The sequence below is a fragment of the Fistularia commersonii genome, chromosome 17, assembly GCF_037954325.1.
Source record: "Fistularia commersonii isolate RoL2024-O1a breed Wild chromosome 17, RoL_Fcom_v1.0, whole genome shotgun sequence".
Taxonomy (NCBI): Eukaryota; Metazoa; Chordata; class Actinopteri; order Syngnathiformes; family Fistulariidae; genus Fistularia; species Fistularia commersonii.
The window spans coordinates 2,403,619-2,425,094 of record NC_141300.1 but is presented as its reverse complement, the minus strand read 5'-3'; the positions used below and the strand labels follow the sequence as shown (position 1 = coordinate 2,425,094).

At 49.3% G+C, this 21,476-nt stretch overlaps 2 protein-coding genes across 5 annotated transcripts; one reads left to right on the top strand and one right to left on the bottom strand.

The window, feature by feature from the left end:
- Window positions 1–934: 934 nt before the first annotated feature.
- Window positions 935–15,990, top strand: eps8l2 (EPS8 signaling adaptor L2). Of its 4 annotated transcripts, none has more exons than XM_086163913.1 (21): window positions 935–1,075; window positions 3,606–3,656; window positions 4,086–4,132; window positions 7,572–7,636; window positions 8,117–8,278; window positions 8,867–9,016; window positions 9,285–9,364; window positions 10,559–10,659; window positions 10,739–10,809; window positions 10,891–11,017; window positions 11,119–11,207; window positions 11,289–11,363; window positions 11,615–11,763; window positions 11,844–12,012; window positions 12,764–12,798; window positions 12,892–12,997; window positions 13,074–13,175; window positions 14,198–14,255; window positions 14,341–14,512; window positions 14,590–14,722; window positions 15,524–15,990. In XM_086163913.1, exons 2-21 carry the CDS (start codon window positions 3,622–3,624, stop codon window positions 15,593–15,595), a joined length of 1,998 nt encoding a protein of 665 aa, XP_086020039.1. In that variant the 5' UTR covers window positions 935–1,075; window positions 3,606–3,621; the 3' UTR covers window positions 15,596–15,990. The 4 variants fall into 4 exon arrangements, with proteins under 4 accessions (XP_086020039.1, XP_086020038.1, XP_086020037.1 ...); XM_086163912.1 differs by having other exon boundaries at window positions 10,736–10,809; XM_086163911.1 differs by lacking the exons at window positions 935–1,075; window positions 3,606–3,656 and having other exon boundaries at window positions 3,936–4,132.
- Window positions 15,991–16,180: 190 nt separating this feature from the next.
- fads2 (fatty acid desaturase 2) lies at window positions 16,181–21,476 on the bottom strand. The gene is made up of 13 exons (XM_086163915.1): window positions 21,298–21,476; window positions 20,620–20,953; window positions 20,440–20,550; window positions 20,162–20,359; window positions 19,989–20,090; window positions 19,794–19,919; window positions 19,662–19,722; window positions 19,512–19,588; window positions 19,331–19,428; window positions 17,048–17,144; window positions 16,894–16,973; window positions 16,693–16,818; window positions 16,181–16,621 (listed from the first exon to the last, which is right to left on the bottom strand). The coding sequence occupies exons 2-13, from the start codon at window positions 20,806–20,808 to the stop codon at window positions 16,570–16,572; spliced, it is 1,317 nt and encodes a 438-aa protein (XP_086020041.1). The 5' UTR covers window positions 20,809–20,953; window positions 21,298–21,476; the 3' UTR covers window positions 16,181–16,569.

The following is a 21,476-nucleotide window of genomic DNA, read 5'->3' as shown; positions in this document are numbered from 1 at the left end:
CTGTCATTGGTCGAGAAGAGACGGGGTTTTCCGTGGACCAATCACAGGGCCACATATTGGTATATACAACCATTCAACCTCTCGTTCACGGTAAATTAAAAGACATACGGTAATTCACACGTCTGGACCGTGTAGGGTCTCCGGTTAGCCTCCTGTATGTTTGGGAATCCAACTATCAACTTGTTCCTGAGTTGAATTCTAATTTAAACCGTCCCTCCACCTTCCACCTTGCAGCTGTTGTGTATATCGATGTCCCGCAGGGGACGCCATCGAGATTCCAACGATGTAAACACTGATTTGTTTTTGTTGGGAGGTGAAATAACTTTATCATACCTTCCAGTGTGTTAGTAGACACGAAAACACACTCGTATACGGTTCCCTCTCTCGAAGGAATCCTTCTAGTCTAGTTTATGTGACGTCATCCCGCGTACATTTCCAGTATCTTAACAGTACTTCGTTCTTGGTTTCAGATGAATTCACAAATACACAAAATACTCCGACTCTATTGTGTTACCATTCCACGTACTGCTTAAGAGTAGTAAAACTCACAGTAGTACTTCCCTGACATTCCTCAGTCAGCCTCTTCTCACCGCGCCGACGGTTAATCATCAAACCCGGTGCAGAGGTTTCCATGGCAACCCGTCATGCGTGCAAGCGGCGGTACACCGGAAGTAGGTTATTATCACCCGCCATGTTTGTAGTTTTTTTTTTTAATATTTTTTTTATTTTGATTTTTTTTTTCAGCCTGCCGTCGCTCGGCAATCTCTCAAAGTGAACCGCCCCGGCAGCCTCTCAGCCAATCAGAAAGCAGCACCCCCCACCCCCCCACCCTCCCGTACAGAGTTACCTGTCACTCACCTGAGCCGGCGTCACAGCCTCTGCAGGGCTCCGTGCGCTCCGTGCGTCCACCTTCCACTCTTAATCCTCCAGGATTCGGAATAAAACGTTTCTCACCGGGTTCATTTTTCTTTTTTTTTTTTCTCACCTGCGGGGATTAACCGACCGGCGGCGGGTTGGTCGTGAGGTCCCGCCCATGTTGGTCACCTTGAGCATCCCTTCCTGGAAAAGACCTTAAGTAAGTTTCTATCCTTCACACCCCTCGGTGTGCACTTCTCATGCTCTCCATGCTGCCATCAGGCACAATCCGAGTGTGGAAAACTTGAAAACTTTTCATCTTAAAGCCAGCGGATATGTGTGTTTTTTGTGTTGGGGGTGTCTAATATCATTAATATTCTGATATAGATAAATTAAAAAATCCTCCACTGAGGGTCCCCACCGGCCCCTAGGGGCCTAATCATGATTCACCACTGATGAATACATAAAATGAGATAACTGTTATCTCTTGCAAAACGCTTACGGTGGAGCGCGGGGGGGTGGGGGGTGGGGGACAAAGTCCACCCTGCTCCTATCAGGACAGACGTCAGATTTGAGTCCCCGCTGGTGGATTACACAAGCCAGGGAGGCCAGGGCAGTAAAGGGTGGGTGTGGGGGGGCCTTCAGGAAAATAGAGCAAAAAGCCTGGTGGAAAAAAAGGTTTTGCAGATGCTACACACACACACACACACACACACACGCAGTAAATTAGACATATTTCAATCCAGAGAAGGTCTTAATCTGACAATTCTTTCTCAGTTTGTGTTTTTTTTCCTCATCCAGTTCTGCAGTTGTCAACAGGCATTGACAGCAGTTTTTTTTTTTTTTTTTTTTTTTTTGAGTGTTTTATTTTTGATTTGAAGAAAAGCACGCCGTGCAACGTGAGCTTCGGCATGGCGACGCAGATTTGTCGTCTTTGAAAGGAATATGGCAAAAGTCGTCCGACCGGATTCTGTGACAGGTGAAAATGCAGGGCGGTCGGATGTCGTCCAGCCGCCCTGCTTCAACGAGCGAGCCGGTTTTGCTTTGCGCCTCTCTTGTGTAATTATTGCTGTATTACCGTGTAATTACCAGGAATAAGAGCCTAGTTGTTACGAGACAGTACATCCCTGGGGTGTGTTGGTTCACCTGTAGGGCAGATGACCGTTCAGATAAAGACAGCAGGAGGACACGCACACAAACACACGCACACACTACACACTTAGGCCGCTCGTTTTTGCTCATTTGCATCCCCCAATCCCTGAACTCCAACCCACGATCCAGATTATCTCAGAGATGTTCCCACAGATAATCTACGTTTACATACGCCTGTCGCTACAAACTACTTCTTAAGGGGCCTCAGCGGGGGGCGGCGTGTTGTCAGGCTGTGCGCAACCACCGCCGCCGCCATGTGTGCAGGAATGTGTTATGAAACGTGTCGAGGCACCGCAGAGGAGGGGGGGGGGGGGTGTTTATGTTTCCTCCCAATCCGCCGACGTTCACCTGCGGCCGTTTAGACGCAGCTCATTTTCGGTTCCCACCCCCCACTCGAAATGAATCCACGGACGCCGGCGTTGCAGCTCTGATTACACGGAGCGCGGCAGCCTGCTGTCTGCCTTTGTGGCGGCGCGGCCTCCGGATGGGCGATGGTCCCAACATGGCCCAACACCTGCTTAGCAGGACACGCCTGCATACTACACTACAAGCACTACAAGCAATATACACTGCTCAAAAAAATAAAGGGAACACTTAAAAAACACATCCTAGATCTAAATGAATGAAATATTCTTATGAAATACTTTGCTCTTTACACAGTTGAATGTGCTGACAACAAAATCACACAAAAATAATCAATGGAAATCAATTGTATCAACCCATGGAGGTCTGGATTAGGAATCACACTCAAAATTAAAGTGTAAAAACAAACTCCAGGCTGATCCAACTTTGATGTAATGTCCTTAAAACAAGTCAAAATGAATCTGTGTTGCTTCCTGAGTGGACACTATGATTTCACACAAGTGTGATTGACTTGGAGTTACATTGTGTTGTTCAAGTGTTCCCTTTATTTTTTTGAGCAGTATATATATCCATACGTATGTGTGTGTGTGTATTTGTGTGTATCTATACATATATTTCCCGTGTTAGTTTTTGATGTTTATTTTTATGACTGTTTGACTTTCCTTTCCATCGTTTTGTTTGCAGCTTTTTTGACCCTCCTGAATCACCCGGGTTAATGATTCGAATCATCACACTGAATCACAATTCAAGAGTCCGAGATCTCCTTTTACCCAGATGTTACTGGTTCACCAGAACCACAGCAGATTCAGATGATTCGTTTGAACCGGTTGACTCACTAGAGCTGGCAGATTCAGATGGGTTTTTTTTTTTGGAATCAGTTGATCAGCTCCAATCAGCACACTCACCATAAACATTACCGAAACACCACTGAATCAGATGGTTCATTTGAAACAGTTCACCGACTCAGGTCTCAGCGGAGACACAAGTATTCAGGCGAATCAGTTCACTAACCAGTATTAGTTCACTCCGCAGACACTATTGAATCAGATGATTCAGGTGAATCGGTTCACTGACTCAAATGATTCCTACGTATTTCGAGATTTCTTTTATTCTATATTTCTGTTTTAGGTTAGATGGTTATGCGATATTTAGCTAACGTCATGGAGCCGGAGGGCGTTGGTCCGAGGTCACCCCCCTCCCCTCACCCGTCTCACCCTCTCCCCCTCCGTCCCCAGGTGGGTACCCCGAGCCATGAGTGCCCTGGGATCTCCATCCAGGACAGCCAAGTGAGTGCGGGACGCATTCCTGCGTCCTTACACATATTTACCTTTCTCTGCGTTTGGCTAATTATCAGTGAGTGTCACACCGGAGGCCGGGGGGAAATCGCTAACCCGGTGTGTGTGTGTGTGTGTGTGGAGGAGGAGGGGTTGGTACTCAGGTCGGGGACCTCGGGCACAGAGGCGCTCTGTTGAGAATTATTTGCTTTCCCTTGGTTTCTGGCTCCGGCCCCCCCCTCTTTTACCCCTCCCTCCCAATTCTCCACCGGCCCTCCCTCTCCGTGGTCGACCCATATGCTCGGGCTCTCGGGCCGATCCGCGGCCAGTCCGCTCGGACGCTCACCGTAACAGGCGTCGGCGCTCCGCCACCTGGCGCCCGTGGGCGGAGAAGATGAAGGGCTCGCAGCGTAACCCCGTCCCGTGTTCTTGTCGTTGCAGCGAGGTGGCGAGGTCCAACAGCAAGATGAGCGCCAAGGCCCTCTACGGTGAGTTACCTTTTTGTTTGTTTTTCCCGGTTGTTCGGGTACACCTGGCCGTGTCCTTCCACGGGTTTTACCGACAAAATAGTCCTGGGTTGCGCCTTTTGTTCCGGAAATAACCAGGACGCAGCGAGGGTTTTGTCCTCCACGAGTCCTCCAATCAAATCAATTTGCAATGATTTGACGCTAACGCTAACGGGGGGGGGGGAATCATGGCCGTCCCTCCCCTCCAGACGTGACAAGGCTACGCCAGTCACACACATACACACCCAGATGCACACACATACACAGGGCTATAAAGTGTAACTTCACATGGATTTGGGTGTGTGTGTGTTTAAGTTTGTGTTGGCTCCCTCCGATCAGATCTAATATGGCCGCTATTAAATGTGGGTGTGCACTCACGGCAGGAAATTCCCGTCAGCCGACGCAAAGGTGTGTTTGTGCGCATGCTAGCTTGCATAGCTTACATTAGCCAGCGGTGAAGGGTGTGCCTGTTTTGAATGCGTGGCTGGAACAGGGTGGGGGCGGCCGCGTCCTCCAGGCGGATAGAAGGCGCATTGAAAAGCGGCGAAGGAAACGGGAGGTGGACCCCGCCCGGCTCTCACCTCCGACGCAGACGTGAGCTCACCGATCCGCGGCCGGCGCCTCCCTCCACAGAGGAATACTGTGCTGCACATGGACAGGGCCCGAGAGAAAAAAAAAACAAACATCCAAATTTAGAACCGCGGCGTCCGACTGCGCGTCGTGTCATCTGACGCCAAATCCCCCCCGCGGGACGCCGTTCCAACTCGGCCCGTGGCATCTTGTGCGGCAGATGGTCGCCCGACCCACTCGCCGCGGGAAGACACTTTGAATAAACATGTAAAGCGGGAGGCCCGGCTCAGATCTGATAACCAAAACACGGCGTGGTGGATGTTTGCAAATGGCCGCCGATCACAAATCAGATAACGCCGACAGGAACCTGATGGCAAAATGAACGTCCTATTTCTAGAACCATTGATATCGTAACACAAACCTGGACGGACGCCACGACGGCGCTGACCGTTAGGAACAAGCCAACGGCAATGAAATGTGACGGCCATAAAGCAAAACACCAAGCTAGAAACTACCGAACTACAAATCCCAGGATTGGGATTGGTTCCTACCTGTCAATCACTCCTATTATTCATGTTTTCTGCAGCCAGCAGGTAAATATTGATAGGCTGATTAATAGGTGGCTGTAGGATTTATTACTCCTGATTCTCCAGAACTTCCTTGTGGTCTTTCTGATCAGGATGCATTTATAACACAGTAATAACATAGTTATAACAGAGTTATAATACTGTTGTCTTCTCTTCACTGTCACCGTCTCCAAACCAAACATCATCTCTGGTCTCACCACCACCTTCTTCACCTTTCATTCTGGCTGACACTCCTTTATCACCCCTGACACGTTTCTCCGGACGTTCCGACCTGCTTGGCCCCGTTTCTTCACCCCTTCTCCACACTCTCCATTGCCCTGGACCGTCGACTCGACATCCTCCACCTTCTTTATCTCTCTGTCCGTATGACGTATGAATGAGAGGGTGAACGGTCGCTTGAAGGAGTAAATTTCAGATCCTCCTGGTGCAGCCGGAGTTGCCCACCCGCCCCGCTAAGTGGCTCTTATTGCAAGCGCCGCTGCGCGACGGCGTTAACGTCGGTCATCCATAAAACATGAGGGCCGTCTCGGCTTTCGGAGAGACACCCAACGCTTGTCTTTCGGCCATCGGGAACGGGGGGGATCAGCGGGGGCGGGGGGGTTGTTTTGTTTTGATCGACAAGCGTGGCGAGGTTAAGCAGGAAGTGGACGCGACGTGCGGTGGACATTTTTCCTCAGGCGTTACTGGAATTCCACCGCGTTGTGTGACGGCCGACGTGCCGCGTTGGCACGACGACAGGTGGAGGTGGAGGTGGAGATCCGGCGCCGACGGGAACACGCTCTCATTTAACCGTAACTCTTATCTGCAAACCGCTCAGCTGGTAAACAGGTCAGCCGGAGCCGGAGTGGGGGGGTTAAAAAAATGTAAGCCTCAACCCCGTTTCTGTGGAAACCTATGAAGAGATTCGCTCTGGAACAGATGTTTTGGAAGCGCGGTATCCGGTCAGGCAGGATTTACCAGATCTTGTTGAGTTTTTTGTTATTTTTTTTTTCCCCCCCTTTCCGGCACTGATCTTTGGCACGGTGGTAAATGTGTGTATCGCCCTTCACGCCGATACGATCGCCAACCTGGAGGGGAGCCACGAGGCGAAGGGCGAGATAAGGGGGCGGCCATAAAGGGCCGGCAAATCAGCATGGTTTTATTCCGATAGATGTGATGAGAGGCAGCACGACTGTCAATCATTCACCGCGATACGGCTTTTGATTTATACGGTATATAAAAGTTTATGTTGACGCGGAGCACGTCTTACAGCCTTGTGTTTTCAGCAAGGTGGAGCAAACGTATTGGCTAGTATTTATTTAGGGTCTATTTAAAAAAAGAATAAAACAGCAAGGGTGTCAAACTAATTTTGGTTCGGGGGCCAATTTGCCTAACTTGATGTCAAGGGGGCCGGACAAGTAAAATCATAGCGTAATTACCTAAAAGTAACACTAAATCCAAATTTCACCTTTGTTTTAGTGCAAAGAAGAACAGGAACATTATACAAATATTTCTATGTAATGAGGTGTTTCTTTAAAAAAATGCATGAGAAATATTCTGAGATTCATGAGGAAAAGTAAGTGCAATTTCAACAACACTATGCCTCAGTTGTGTCTTCTAAGTTCAGTTTCGCCATGGTGAGTCTCATAGTAGCACCGAAACTTGCTGCATCCACACCAAGCATACGGGTTTCTTATTAACCTCAATAAACAAATGAGAAGTGGTCAAATTTTCTAGGAAAACCCTTCACTCCATGTCCGTATGTCTCTTTTTTGACAACAACATCTTGCCGATGAGCGTGTCGTGCCCGACGGGTAAATTTCTAACAATAAGTAAAAATGCTATTTACAGACCCAGAAGCTGCATTGCTGTCATCTGCTGTAAATTCGGAGTCACGTAGTGTCGTGCCATGTTGCGAACACAGACAATACAGGAACTGCATTTACGTTTTAAAAAAGTAGTTTGTGATTTTTATGTATTTTTGGACACCCGTGATTTATAGTATATAAGTATGTCCTTGGTGTGATTGTGCAGGAGGCAGGGCTTAAACGAGAGAGGTCACCTGTCAGTCACCTGGCCACATTAGCCTTGTGTCAGCTATGTCATTGAATTCAAATATTTTGAAATTCACGTCACCAATCCTAGCTGTCATACAGGCTGAGAGGCGGGGATTAACCCTTAGGGGTGCACCTGGGCTGGAGTTACACAAATCGCACGCATAAACTTCCTCGTCCTCACACCATGGAATCCAAACGAATCACCTCTCTCTCTAATGTCGTCCGCAGAGCAGAGGAAGAAGTACTCCAACTCCAACTACATCATGCAGGAAACGTCACAGTATCACGTGGAGGTGAGGCCTACTTCCCGTTTACTGTCGCTGGGCGTGAAAAGACGTCCAGGTGAGGTGGAGGTCAAAGGTCGGATTTGTCACCAGACGGAAAAGGAATTGGTAACGAAGGCAGTGAATAATGGCAATAAGAATATAAAGTAACCAATTAATCATACAACGCACGCAACCTCTTGATGAGGGTGATGATAGCGGTGGCGAAGAGGGGGGCTGAATAACTGGATAACTCCCGTTATCGCTCACTATTCGACACCAATGCAGGCACTAGCCGAGCGCAGATGGCTGGGGTTTTGTGGGAATCCTTAGAATAGCGTTGGAACATCCACCAGCCGTGCCTCATAGGCCTGACAGATGCTAACAGTAGGCTAGCATGCCTTCTATTCTGAGTGCTAAGCTATGCTAACCGCCCGCTCGCACGACACTGATGCATCGCCATAGGCTTTTTGTCCGAGATCCCAAATTCCCACGTTCTCCCTCCTCCAGCATCTCTCCACCTTCATCATGGACAAGACGGAGAGCATTGTCACGGTGGACGACGCCGTCAAGAAGCTGATGCTGCTGGACTCCAAGGACAAGATCTGGACCCAGGAGATGCTCCTGCAGGTCACCGACAAGGCCGTCCGGCTGCTGGACTGCGACACACAGGTACACACACGCACACACACACACACACACGGGAAACTAGCAATGCCATATGTGACAGCTAAGTAGCTAGCTACCTTGCAGTCAGATATGACATTGAGCAAACCAGCAAACCAGATATCACAATAAAAAGTGAGTTAGCAATCCTACTAGAAATCATATAAAAAAGCTAGTTAGCAAGCCAACTAAATGTCATATGAAATAGCTAATCAACAAGCCTACTAGAAATCATATAAAAAAGCTAGTTAGCAAGCCAACTAAATGTCATATGAAATAGCTAATCAACAAGCCTACTAGAAATCGTATAAAAAAGCTAGTTAGCAAGCCAACTAAATATCATATGAAATAGCTAATCAACAAGCCTACTAGAAATCATATAAAAAAGCTAGTTAGCAAGCCAACTAAATGTCATATGAAATAGCTAATCAACAAGCCGACTTGATGTCATATGAAAAAGCTAGTTAGCAAGCCTACCAGATGTCACATTAACAAGCTAGCTAGCCGGATAAACTTATCAATAGATATAGAGAAAATAACCAGGCTTGTCCGGATAATGTCCATCACCATGCAGCGTCTTCTTGTCTCCTGCAGGAGGAGCTTGAGAACTTCCCCCTGCCCACCATCCACATGTGTCAGGCGGTTCTGAACCAGACCCGCTACCCGTCGGTGCTGCTGCTGGTGTGCCAGGACAAGGACCAGCACAAGCCGGACATCCACTTCTTCCACTGCGATGAGGTGGAGGTAGGGTTATCTCTACCTTCTTTTGTGCAAACAGTTTTTCAAACAATCAAACGTCACCTAAACACATCGTTTCTCCAAGATTAGCAATGCCTTGAGATCAGGATGGAGGTTTGAGGATAAGGAAGTGAGAGCGCTAACGCAAGGGCGGCAGATGGGACGTAGCTTAAGAGAAGTGGGGAACAGATCGAGAACCAGCGCCACTTCTGTGAAAAACCCCAGGATGTTGCACCGGTGGTTTGATCCAGTCTGTCTCCCTCTCCCCCCGCAGGCGGAGATGGTTCATGCCGATATAGACAGTGCCATCGGAGACAACAAACACGGGAAGAAGATGAGGCCGCAGACGCTCAAGTGAGCTAGCTTTCGACACATTAGTATTAAGAGTATTACCTTAATTTCCAGACTATTGAGCGCACCTGAAAAAAAATATATAATTTTTTTTTTTCTACTTTTAATCAAATACATAGTGGTAACATCCACAAATACGTGCTGGAAAAGGCTTTTTTTCTGAACAGTGTCTGCAACACCGCTGATGAAAAAGATGAACAATAAGTACCACAAGGAAAAGTCCATCCTTTTTCTATCCTCGATTTGTCCTACTCCAGCTGATCGCACGAAAACCATTCAAGTCGTCTTCATCGGTTTCAGAATTGAACTGGCTCAGCGTTTCACGCTCATTTCATCGGTCCAATGTGATGAAGCTAATTGTTTTGGCGGCATTAAGCTTGTTAGCCCAAGAAAATCCATAAATTAGCCGCATCGTTGTTTAAGCTGCAGTGTTCAGAGCGTGGGAAAAAAACGATCAGCTTCTAGTCTGGAAATTATGCTATCTATCTATCTATCTATCTATCTATCTATCTATCTATCTATCTATCTATCTATCTATCTATCTATCTATCTATCTATCTATCTATCTATCTATCTATCTATCTATCTATGTGATATAAACTTTCAACTGAATGAACATATTTGCAGTAACTGTCATTGTGTGTTTGCGCGTGTTATCATGTATTATTGTGTGTGTGTGTGTTATCGTGTATTATTGTGTGAGTATTATTGTGTCTGACTGTGTGTGTTTTAGTGTGTGAAAGTATGTTTATTGTGTATGATTTTGTGTGTATTATTGTGTGTGTTATCGTGTATTATTGAGTGTGTGCGTGTGTGTGTATTATCGTGAATTACTGTGTGTGTGCGGGAATGTGTGTGTATTGTGTGTGTGTTGGTTATTGTGTATTATTGTGAGCGTTTGTGTGATTCTGTGTGTATTATTGTGCGTGTTATCCTGTATTATTGTGTGTGTGTGTGTGTGAACGCGTGAGTGTGTGTCTTCTTCGGTGTTGAAATTGAACAGCCCCATTGGTCCGATGTGAGGAGGCTAAATGTTTCGGCGGGATGAAGCCCGAAAAAACTATAAATTAGCCGCATCGTTGTTTAAACAGCAGTGGCTTACAAACAAGAAATTACAGTACTACTCTAACACACGGCAATAATCAGGACTGATTGAGGTCCTTCCAGGTGACCTGATGATCCTTTCCTCTCCGGCAGAGTCAACCAGGAGAAGATGAAGCGCCACCGCGAGACCATCCTCCCCCCGAGGGGCCCGGCCCCGGCTGCCAAGGGTCGCGTGGCGACCACCAACACGAAGGGTGAGAGGACGTCGCGCTAAAACAGACGTGGGTTCCGCTTTAAATCGGGGTTCTGACCCTTCTGTTCCTCTGAAAGCAGAGAGACGGCTGTCCATGCAGGTCGACGCCGAGTCCCACGGGACGCTGGCGCAGCGCATCGAGAAGGACGTGGTGAGCGGTCGTCTCCTCCGTGTCGCCGCCCAGGCGCCGCGTTCGCCTTTAACCCTCGGATTTTGTCTCCGCCGCCGGCAGCAAATCCTCAACTTCGCACTTGACGACATCGAGATATTCGTGTCACGGCTGCAAAAGGCGGCGGAGGCATTTTCACAGCTCAACCAGCGCAACAAGAGTAAGAAGAACAAGAAGAAAGGACCGGCAGGTCTGTCTCCCTTTCTTCTTCTGAGCTCCAGACTCCTCCTGGGGATCCAGGGATCTGCAGCCTGCAGAGGTTCTGCTCTTAATGCAAAGTTGTGTTTCCAGAGGGCATGCTGACCCTGCGGGCCAAACCGCCCTCCGAGGCGGAGTTCGTCGACAGCTTGCAGAAGCTGAAGCTGGCCCTGAACCTTCTGGTGAGATCCTCCGCTCCAAATAAAAAAAATCGGTCACTTCCCTCCTTCCATCGCCCTGACCGCGACCCCGTCCTCCTGCAGGCCAAGCTGAAGAGGCACATCCAGAATCCCAGCGCGTCCGAGTTGGTCCACTTCCTCTTCGGCCCCCTGGAGCTGGTGAGCGGAAGATCTGCTAGCGTAGCATTCCTTGTTCGCGGTACTGTGACCTCTGAACGCCATGGATTGGTTTGATAAGGCGGAGATAAGTGATAAGAAACAAAAAATATCCAGGCGTCGCCTTGTTCGCTATCAGTCAACACCCGCTTGCCTCAGATATATCACTGATACATGTTTGATCGTTTTGTTTTGAAAATCAAAGCAAGAGGCACTTCCTGTCGTCCAAACCAACGCCGCCCTCTCCCTCGCAGGTGCTGCAGAGCTGCGGTAGCCCCGAGCTGGCCCGTTCCATCATCTCCCCCCACCTCTCCAAAGATGCGGTGGACTTCTTGCGAGGGCACCTGGTGCCAAAGGAATCCACCATCTTCGAGCTGCTCGGCGAGGGATGGACCAAACCCAGGTGAGGGGCGGAGCGAACTCTCCGCCCGCGGCTCCAAGGTCGACCCGTTAAACGTCCCGCTCCTCCACCGCCCCCTGCAGGTCGGAGTGGCCGAGGGACAAGTGCGCCCCGACTTACTATCCCCGCTTCCGGAACGGCTGGGAACCGCCGCCGGAGCTCTTCAACACGGCACCGTGGGAGACAGAGTGCGCCGATGAGCCGCTGAGGTCGCCCGCCGGCCAGGAGCACAGGAAGCACTCAGTTGACGACGTGAGTGTTGTGTGCTGGCGAGCGGCGCCAACGTGGTGCTCCTTGAAGCTAACCCCTTGAAGCTAAATCCCCTGAGGCTAACCCTCTGAAGCTAACCCCCCGAGGCTAAACTCCATATGCTAACCCTCTGAGGCTCACCCCCTGAAGCTAACCCCTTGAAGCTAATCCCCTGAGGCTAACCCCCTCAAGTTTACCCCTGTGGCTAACCCCTTGACGCTAACCCCTTGAAGCTAACCCCCTGAGGCTAACCCCCTCAAGTTTACCCCTGAGGCTCACCCCCTGAAGCTAACCCCTTGAAGCTAACCCCCTGAGGCTAACCCCCTCAAGTTTACCCCTGTGGCTAACCCCTTGAAGCTAACCCCTTGAGGCTAACCCCCTCAAGTTTACCGCTGTTGCTAACCCCTTGAAGCTAACCCCCTGAGGCTAACCCCCTCAAGTTTACCCCTGAGGCTAACCCCTTGAAGCTAACCCCCTGAGGCCAACCCCCTCAAGCTTACCCCTGTGGCTAACCCCTTGAAGCTAACCCCTTGAAGCTAACCCCCTGAGGCTAACCCCCTCAAGTTTACCGCTGTTGCTAACCCCTTGAAGCTAACCCCTTGAAGCTAACCCCCTGAGGCTAACCCCCTCAAGTTTACCCCTGAGGCTAACCCCTTTAAGCTAACCCCTTGAGGCTAACCCCCTCAAGCTTACCCCTGTGGCTAACCCCTTGAAGCTAACTAATTGAGGCTATCCCCCTCTCCTGTCTCTGCAGTACCACTGGCCTCCTTCCTCAAGTTCACCCAACGGGTCAGTGGTGGAGACACTCCTCGCCGCCCAGAAGGTAGGGATTGTATTTTTTTTTATCCGATAAGGTTAACTGGGCGCCGCCTGTCTCGCCAGCTCCTACAACGGGGCTCCGCCCACCCGCAAGTACGCCAAAGTCTGCTACCACTTCGTGGCGCGGAATGCCAACGAGCTGTCGGTGCTACAGGACGAAATGCTGGAGGTGAGGGCGGCAATCCCATCCCAGATGTTCTCGGATATGTTCTCCTCCGACTCTAAGACGGGGTGTGTTCTCCCAGGTGCTGGAGGACGACAACCAGTGGTGGAAGCTGAGAAACAGCAGCGGCCAAACGGGCTACGTCCCGCAGGGGATCCTGGACCCCGAGATCATCTACAGTCAGGTGAGGGATTGGGTTCCATGGGGATGGGGGCGAGATACAGTCACACCTTTACTCAGGTGGGGAACGCAGTTTGCTCGCATCTCAAATTAAATATCCCCATTGAAATAAATCGATTACTCCGCCTGGTACATGTTTTCAATGAGAAAAATGTACTGTAATTTCCAGACTATTTAGCGCACCTGAATATAAGCTGCACCGGCTAGAAATAACTAAATAAATATATGTGTACATTCATTATTTTTACTACATTTAAAAAGTAAATGTTTATATTTATGTTATACTAAATATATATGTGTACATATATAGGCCGCACTTCAGCCGCAGGTGTTCACGTTGTAACATGAGATATTTACACAGAAACACTTTTTTAGCTTTCAGTTAAATACATATTAGCAACATCCACAAATACATACTGGAAATGCTTTTTTTTCCCAAACAGTGCCCGTAACACAGCTGATGAAAAAGATTAATAATAAATAACAGAAGGAAAAGTCCATCCATTTTCTAGCCCTGCTTTGTCCACTCCAGCTGATTGCTATTTTGGTCTTCCTCCTGCACGCTGAACCAGTCATCTTTTCCAGTGTCAGAATTGAACAGCATTAGAATGTCATGGTCATTTCATCGGTCGAATGTGACAAGGCTTAATGTTTTGGTGACGTGAAGCTTATTAGCCCCCCCAAAAAAAACATAAATTAGCCGCATCGTTGTATAAGCCGCAGTGCTCAAAGCATGTAAAATAAGTAGCGGCTTATAGCCAGGTAATTATGGTTATTTATAATTAGCAAATAGTGTTCCATAATACGGTAGAATGTAAAGAAATAAACTGATTTTACTAAGTATATTTTCCTTGGAGATCTGATTTGGTGCTAACTTAGCTTACAGGCTACAATGTGTTGCTATGTTTTCTTTGCTGTACTTTATGTCAATCAGAAGTCAAGGTTCCATTGTACTATTGAATGACAGCTTTGGATTGTGTGTGTGTGTGTGTGTGTGTGTGTGTGTGTGTGTGTGTGTGCGCACAGCAAACCTTCAAGACGTCAGCCCCACACACTATGAACCACGGATCTGGCAAAGACAGACGTAGGCAAACACACACACACGTTGAAATAAAAACGCTAATTATAATAACAACAATAATGACGGTCTTCAACCTTCTCCTCTGCAGTGATGGATGACGTGACCAAGGAGCTGCTGAAGAAGATCACCGACAATAAAAGCCAGCCGGCGGGCAAGAACTTCCGCGTGGAGCGTCCGGCCTGCAGCCAGGTGCCGCTGTTGCTCGACTCCAGCCCGGCGCAGGTCAAGGCCTGGCTGGGCGCGAAGGGATTCTCCAAGCCGTGAGTAGATCCTCCTTGCCGCGTTGGTAAACGTGCACGACTTCCATGTTTGAACCACTTCCCGTCCTTCTCCGCAGAACGGTGGAATGTCTCGGGATTTTGACAGGACCCCAGCTCTTCTCCCTCAACAAGGAGGAGCTGAAGGCGGTGTGCGGAGACGAGGGTGCGCGGGTATTCAGCCAGATAAGCGTGCAGAAGACGCAGCTGGAGGTGAGTTGTGCAGGTGCACCTGTGCACAAGCTGTATGTGCATGTGTGTGTCCTCTAATGCAGGAGAGGAGATGGTTTATTTGAGTGCTGCCCCTTGTGGCCACTCTGGGTACTGCACTCAGAGTGAAGATATTCCCCGGGGAACCGAAATAAGATGTTTCAAGCAACGCGACAGTAGGTTCGGAAAAGAATTTTTGATTGTTCCCTCTCCCGACAGCGAGATGATTGGTGGTTCTAAGCCAGTTCTCCACTGGGTTTTCTCCAACTCCTTCCAGCCCTCAAAAGTGTCTTAACCGTCTGCAGGCGTGAATCTTTTCCTCTCTGTGTGACTGACAGCCAAGTCATTAATAAGATTTTCATTTTTGAGTTCATTTTTTATAACGTGGAATTAAACATCTGGGAACGGACACTTGTTTCAACTTGAGTCTGTATCCGGTCCTTCCAGTTAACGTCTTTCTCGTTGCCGGTGGGATTAACCGTCAAAATCTGAAAATGTGAGCCAATCACAGCTGTCATTTGGGCAGGAGGCGGGGCTTAACCTGGAAGGGTGACCTGTCAATCACATAAGCTGTAAGATGGGACAGGTGACCTTCACGGGTCCCATCATGGAGAACCCAAGCAGGAGAACATGGAGAACTCAGGCAGGCAAACCCAGAACACAGAAATCACACAGAGATCCCCGGCAGGAGAAGCTGTAGACCTCAGAGAACCTGGTCCAGCCGTGGACCTGAACCTGAATCCTCCTTGGAGATCTCTGCCCAACCCTGCAGTAACCTCTGCTCTCCGTCTGGTTCCTCTGCAGATGAACAGCGGGAGCTCGGAGCTACAGGAGATCATGAAGCGCCGGCAGGAGAGGATCGACTCCGGCAGCTAAGACCCTGGCGTCGCCGTGACAACCATCCCCCCCCCTTTTCCTCCCCGAATCAAACCGTCACAGTAGAAACCCACGATTGGAAGTGTATATATATATTTTCTATGTGCTCCCTTCTTCTGATTCTGTCCACGTGAAGAAGAAGACGCCGTTCTGGCAGAGTACTCAGATTACTCGCAGTATACTCAGATTACTCGCAGAGTACTTGGCGTTCTCCGTCAGTATTGCCACTGCGTTTTCTCCGGCTGATAACCCGCACCGCCGCTCACATACGTATAAATATATATATTATTGTTATTATTATTACTAGTAATGTATCCGTGCAATGAATCACCGGGGTTGTAAATATTATGGGATGCATTGTTTATCAAATGAAAACAATAAACTGGGTAAATGTCTGCCGGCGGCCCCCATGTTTGTTTTGGCTTCCCAGAGACAGAGGAGACGGCAGGGTATGGGATCCTCCGAGATAAAACCATCTTTTATTTCTTAAAGGTCGTCGGGTCAGCCTGTCGCCCCCGGCAACCCTGTCGGGAGGGAGGTAGGATGGAACGACAGGAAGGATGGCGTCCAATAGACCCCAGCGTCTGCCAGTCAAGTCTTTTAATTTGAAAACATCTCCAGAATACACTCATTAAAATAATTCCAAAATGAAATCTCCACCGAGACCAGATGTAAGAGTTGCCTCTTTAGTTAATAAACTTGTCATTACATGGAATAATTAAAAAAAAAACCTTTAAAAGTCAGAGGTTGATGGACGTCTGAGGCCCCACCCCCGGGTTTTCCAGATTGTCACTTTGAAAGATGAGGATGTGGAGAACGAGTCCACTGATACCTCTGATGAAGGACCCGAGGGGCAGAACCTCCAAAACACCATGTTGTCTGATTGTACCTCAAACAGAGAAAGAGAACGTCAGCACCGAAGAAGAAAAAGAAGAAGAAGAAGAAGAAGAGGCGATCAGCAGCGGCGGTGGCGGTCATTTGTGGAGATAGGCGTCCAGCCAGAGGTCCCCTGAGGTCTTCAGGGACCTGAGAGACAGCAGAAGAGAAGCTCAGACGCTACATCACCTTCATCCTGGAGCCTGAGGACGAAATCTCACCTGATGACGTCGGCCAGGCCTCGACTCAGCGTCTTCACCTGGTACGGGATGTGGTGCTTCTCGCACAGGGCGCGGACCAGCGGCGCCACCCGGTGGTAGTTGTGGCGCGGCATGGTGGGGAATAGACTTCAGGAGGAGGCGGAAGGGTTTGTCAGCGCCACATTTAAAGGATTCAAATGTTTTCAGCACCGGAGAACTTACTGGTGCTCGATCTGGAAGTTGAGGTGTCCACTGAACCAGTCGTTGAAAGCCGACTTCTCGATGTTGCAGGTGGCTTGAAGCTGAGGGGAGGGTTCGGGGGGGGTGGTCAGGGAGGACCGCAGATGTGTGTGTGCGTGTGTGTGTGGAGCTTCACCTGCATGGTCAGCCAGTCCCGGTGCTTTTCGTGGTCGATGTCCATCGGCAGGTGGTTCATCTGGGAGACCCACACAAACCAGTGGCTCTCCAGGAACCTGCAGGCCCAAAATACGAGGCTGAGATGTTTTTCTTGAAGAGCAACAGCGACCCCTGCTGGCTGCAAGGGGTATTACAGCATAGGAACACAGGAAATGGAGTGGTAGATGCTCCATACAGAAAGAAATCACATTTAAAAAGGGAAGAGATTAGCGAGAGTAAATTATTAAAGATTTTTAAAGATTACTCAGGAAGCAAAACTGATTCCTTTAGACTTGTTTTAAGGACATTACTTCAAAGTTGGATCAGCCTGGAGTGTTTTTCCACTTTAATTTGGAGTGTGACTCCATACCAGATCTCCATGGGTTCATACATTTGATTTCCATTGATCATTTTTATGTGACTTTGTTATCAGCACAGTCGATAAGTAAGGGACAAAGTATTTAATAAGAATTAGTCATGTGTGAGGATGTGTTATCTTTAGTGTTCCTAGGTCAGCAGGTTGTGGGGTGGGCAAGAGATGTCGAGAAATGCCCTCATCTTTCCTCTCCATCAGAGAGTCCGGCTCAGACGCCATCGCCTCGCTGGCCTTACAGATTGAGTTCAGTAGAGGCTCAGCTGACGGCTCTGGCCCTTCTTGCAGATAGCGCTCTGTTTGCTATGAATGTGGACGTTCGGGTATCTGCAGTCCTCCACAATGTCGGCATCAACCCCTTCGGACGGCAAACCGGAACAGGAGGTGATTTTGACCTTCTAAAACAAACACACCTCCCTTGTCCAGTACATGGAGAATAACTGATAGCGCTGAAGGGATGTCCATTGGAGGAGCTGCGTGTTTAATAGAATATATTATAAATCAAAATAGAATTGAGACCATTTTTTACTCCAAAACCAATTAACTGGGGCTGAATATTCATTAATTAATTGGCTATCTATGGAGCCTATCGTGCAGGGAGGCTGAGAGGGGGTTCCCCTGGATACGTCTCATCAAACCCTCATAGACTTACAGCCATTCACCCTCTCATTCACACCTCATTTAGGGACAAAAAATTCATCCTCTCCTCTCCATGTCATATAGAAATGAACGACAATTCATTCAACCATTCACAAGTCAGACATACAAAATTCATCCTCTCATCCACATGTCATACAGGAACAGTCATTCATACTGTCAAACAACAAAGAAACGCACAGTTCATCCTTTTATTCACACAACATATGCAGATATACAACATTCATCCTCTCATTCACAAGTCATAGAGAAATATACACTCTTTCATACAACCAGTCACTCGCTCATCCACAAGTCAGACGTTCAACATTCACCCTCTCATCCAGACATCATATAGAAACCTACAATTCACTCTCACTCACACTTCATATGAAGAAATACAGCGTTCATCCTCTCATTTACATACATAGAAACACACTCATTCACACACCCATTCACCCTCTCATCCACAAGTCAGACATACAACCATTCCCCCTCTCAAAATTTAGAAATTCACAAGCATCCACAGCTCATTTATAGACATTCAACCACTCATCTTCTCATTCATGCAATATATATAAATACACAACATTCACCCTCTTATTCACAAATCATATAAACTCATTCATACAACCATTCACTCACTCATCCAGACAACAAACAGAAATGCGCAACCATTCACCCTCCCTTTCACGAGTCAGACATGCCGCCTTTCACCCTCTCATTCATGCATCATATAGATATACAACATTCATCTCCTCATCCACGTATATAGAAATATACAAGCATCCACAGCTCATCTAGAGGCATTCATCCTCTCATTCAAGCATCATATGTATACAACATTCACCCTCTCATTCAGAGACATAAAACCATGTCTCCTCTCATTTACAAGTCACTAGACATACAGCATTCACCCTGTCATCCACATGTCATATAGAAACATACAAGCATCCGCAACTCATCTAGAGACATTCAACCATTCATCCTCTCATTCACGCATCCTATAGAAACGCACAATTCATCCCCTTATTCACACAACATATAGATAGACAACTTTCATCCTCTCATCCACGTCAATGGTTCATACAACCAGTCACCCTCTCATCCAGACACCATATAGAAAAACATAATTCACCCTTTCATTCACTCATCATATACAAACATAAAACCATAAAAAGACATTCAGCCGTCCATCTTCTCATCCATCCACCCTCTGCTGGGATTGGCCGTCGGCGGTCACGTGACACCAACCTGACGAAGCTGATGAGCGCCAGGGAGCCGAGCAGCCCATAGAGGGGGACGTAGCAGCTGAAGTATCGCAGGTAGTAGGACATGGACCAGGCCATATCCTGCAGAGGAACCAGAAGATGCAGATGAAGATGGTCGCCGTCGCCCGTTATTTTGGAGAACCAGCGCGACGGCGGCGTCTTACCACCCAGTCGCGACGGGAGATCATGACCTGCATTATCTGAATGTGGAAATACACGGGGATGAGCAGCGGCGGTCCCACTGCAGAGGAGAGAGAAGGCGTCAGTAAGCCATCGTGTGATTGGCTCTCGTGTTCGGCGAGCGATCCACGCACCCAGGAAGAAGTACTGGTGCTGCCGGTTGTACGGCAGCCGCTTGATCTTCTTGGTGCCGAACTGTGGAGATGAGGAGGAGGGGGGAGTTAGCGGCGGGGCGGCTACTTCCAGGGCGGAGAAGGTCTACTCACCTCCACCGGCTGAGTGGCTCCGACCACGAAGACGTGCAGCATGTTGACGTCTGGGTCCTTGCTGAAGATGTTGGGTTTAGCGTGATGCTGAAAGTGCCGGTGGTTCCACCAGTTGGCGGAGGCTCCCTGGGGAAGGAGAAGACGTTTCAGGACGGCTCCGGACCGTCGGCGCCAAACGCCGGTGAAACGCTCTACCTTCAAATGGCCGATGAGGAACTTGTGGAAAATGTGGTTCCACCTGGACTCCTTGAAGACGGAGAGGTGGCCGAAGTCGTGCTGCAGCCATCCGGCCTGGGACTGCAGAAGGCGGGGAGATGTTCACGGATCGGCGCGGGAGGACGGAGAAGGACAAGCGGTACCACGCTCACCTGCGCCGTGGCCAGGAGGACGGAGCACAGCAGGGTCAGGGTCCAACTGGTTCCCCAGCACCACACCATCAGCCAGGCCAGGACCTCCAGCACCAGGATGTGACCCAGGTGGGCGCAGAAGAACCAAGGCTGGGCGCGGAACAGGCCCTCGCGCTCGGCTCGGGCGCGCAGCATCTGGAAGTCCTGGATGAGGGCGGCCTGGTGGAGACGGAGATGGAGGCGGTCACCATCTGGGAACCTCCATTTCCAGCGAACGGCACGCTTCCCGTCAAGCTCACGTTCTTGTTCCGGTCCTGGCTGGGCTCCGAGGCCGCCAGCTCGCCGATCTGCAGCGGCTTCAGGAACTTCTGCACCATCTTCTTGTTGGGGTGGAAGGCCGTGAACGCGTCCTGGAGCGGGAGCAGATAAAAGATGGAGATCTTGCAGAGGATAAAGGGTTATTCCGGAACGGCGCTTACGGTGGCGTCCTCCCCGGCATAATGGTGGATGACCCTGAACCCCCCGGGGTGTCTCCTGGCCCACTGCGTGATGTTGTAGACCTTCCGGTCGATCACCAGCCACTGGTCGTTCCTGCTGCAGTGGCGCTGCACTTCCTCCCAGGTGAAGCCGACCTCCCCGGCCTCCGCCAGCTGGCCTCCGCCTCCCATCTCCACGGGTCGGAGCTCCAGGGCTTCCACACCTGAAGACCCCTCAGACCCTCCTCCTCCTCCTCCTCCTCCTCCCGGATCTCCGGTCACACTCCTGCTGCTGCTGCAGTCGCTGGAAGAACCGACTCTTTTGACCTGTTGCTCCCTGAAACACAAGAACATCCGCGCAAATAATTCATGGAGAAATCCGACGTCGGGTTGCGTGCGCGTGTGCGTGCGTGGACAGATCGAGGCTTTTTTTTTTTTTTTTTTTTTTAAATACCGATATCGCGTTACTAGGAATCCAAACGTGCACGCAAACCGTTCACACGCGCTGAGGAATTAAAAAAAAAAAAGCGCAGAAAAAAATGTCACCGTGGAAAAAATTACGACGCCGTCGTGACCGTGGGTTACCGCTATCTCCGTGTCCGTCGTGCACGGCGGCCGATGCGCGGTGGGAGTGTGTGCGTGTGTGTGTGTGTGTGTGTGCAGGGAGGGGAGGCGACTTACACGCTGCGTGTTCCGGCTCCTTCGCAAACACGTTAACGCACCTCGTCTCCTCCGTACACGTCAATTATTTTTTTAAAAAAAAGGAGGGGGGTTGGGAATTCAACCCCCGCCTTGCACACACACACACACACACACCTACACACAGACACACACTGATGCGTTCACTGACTCATTCACTC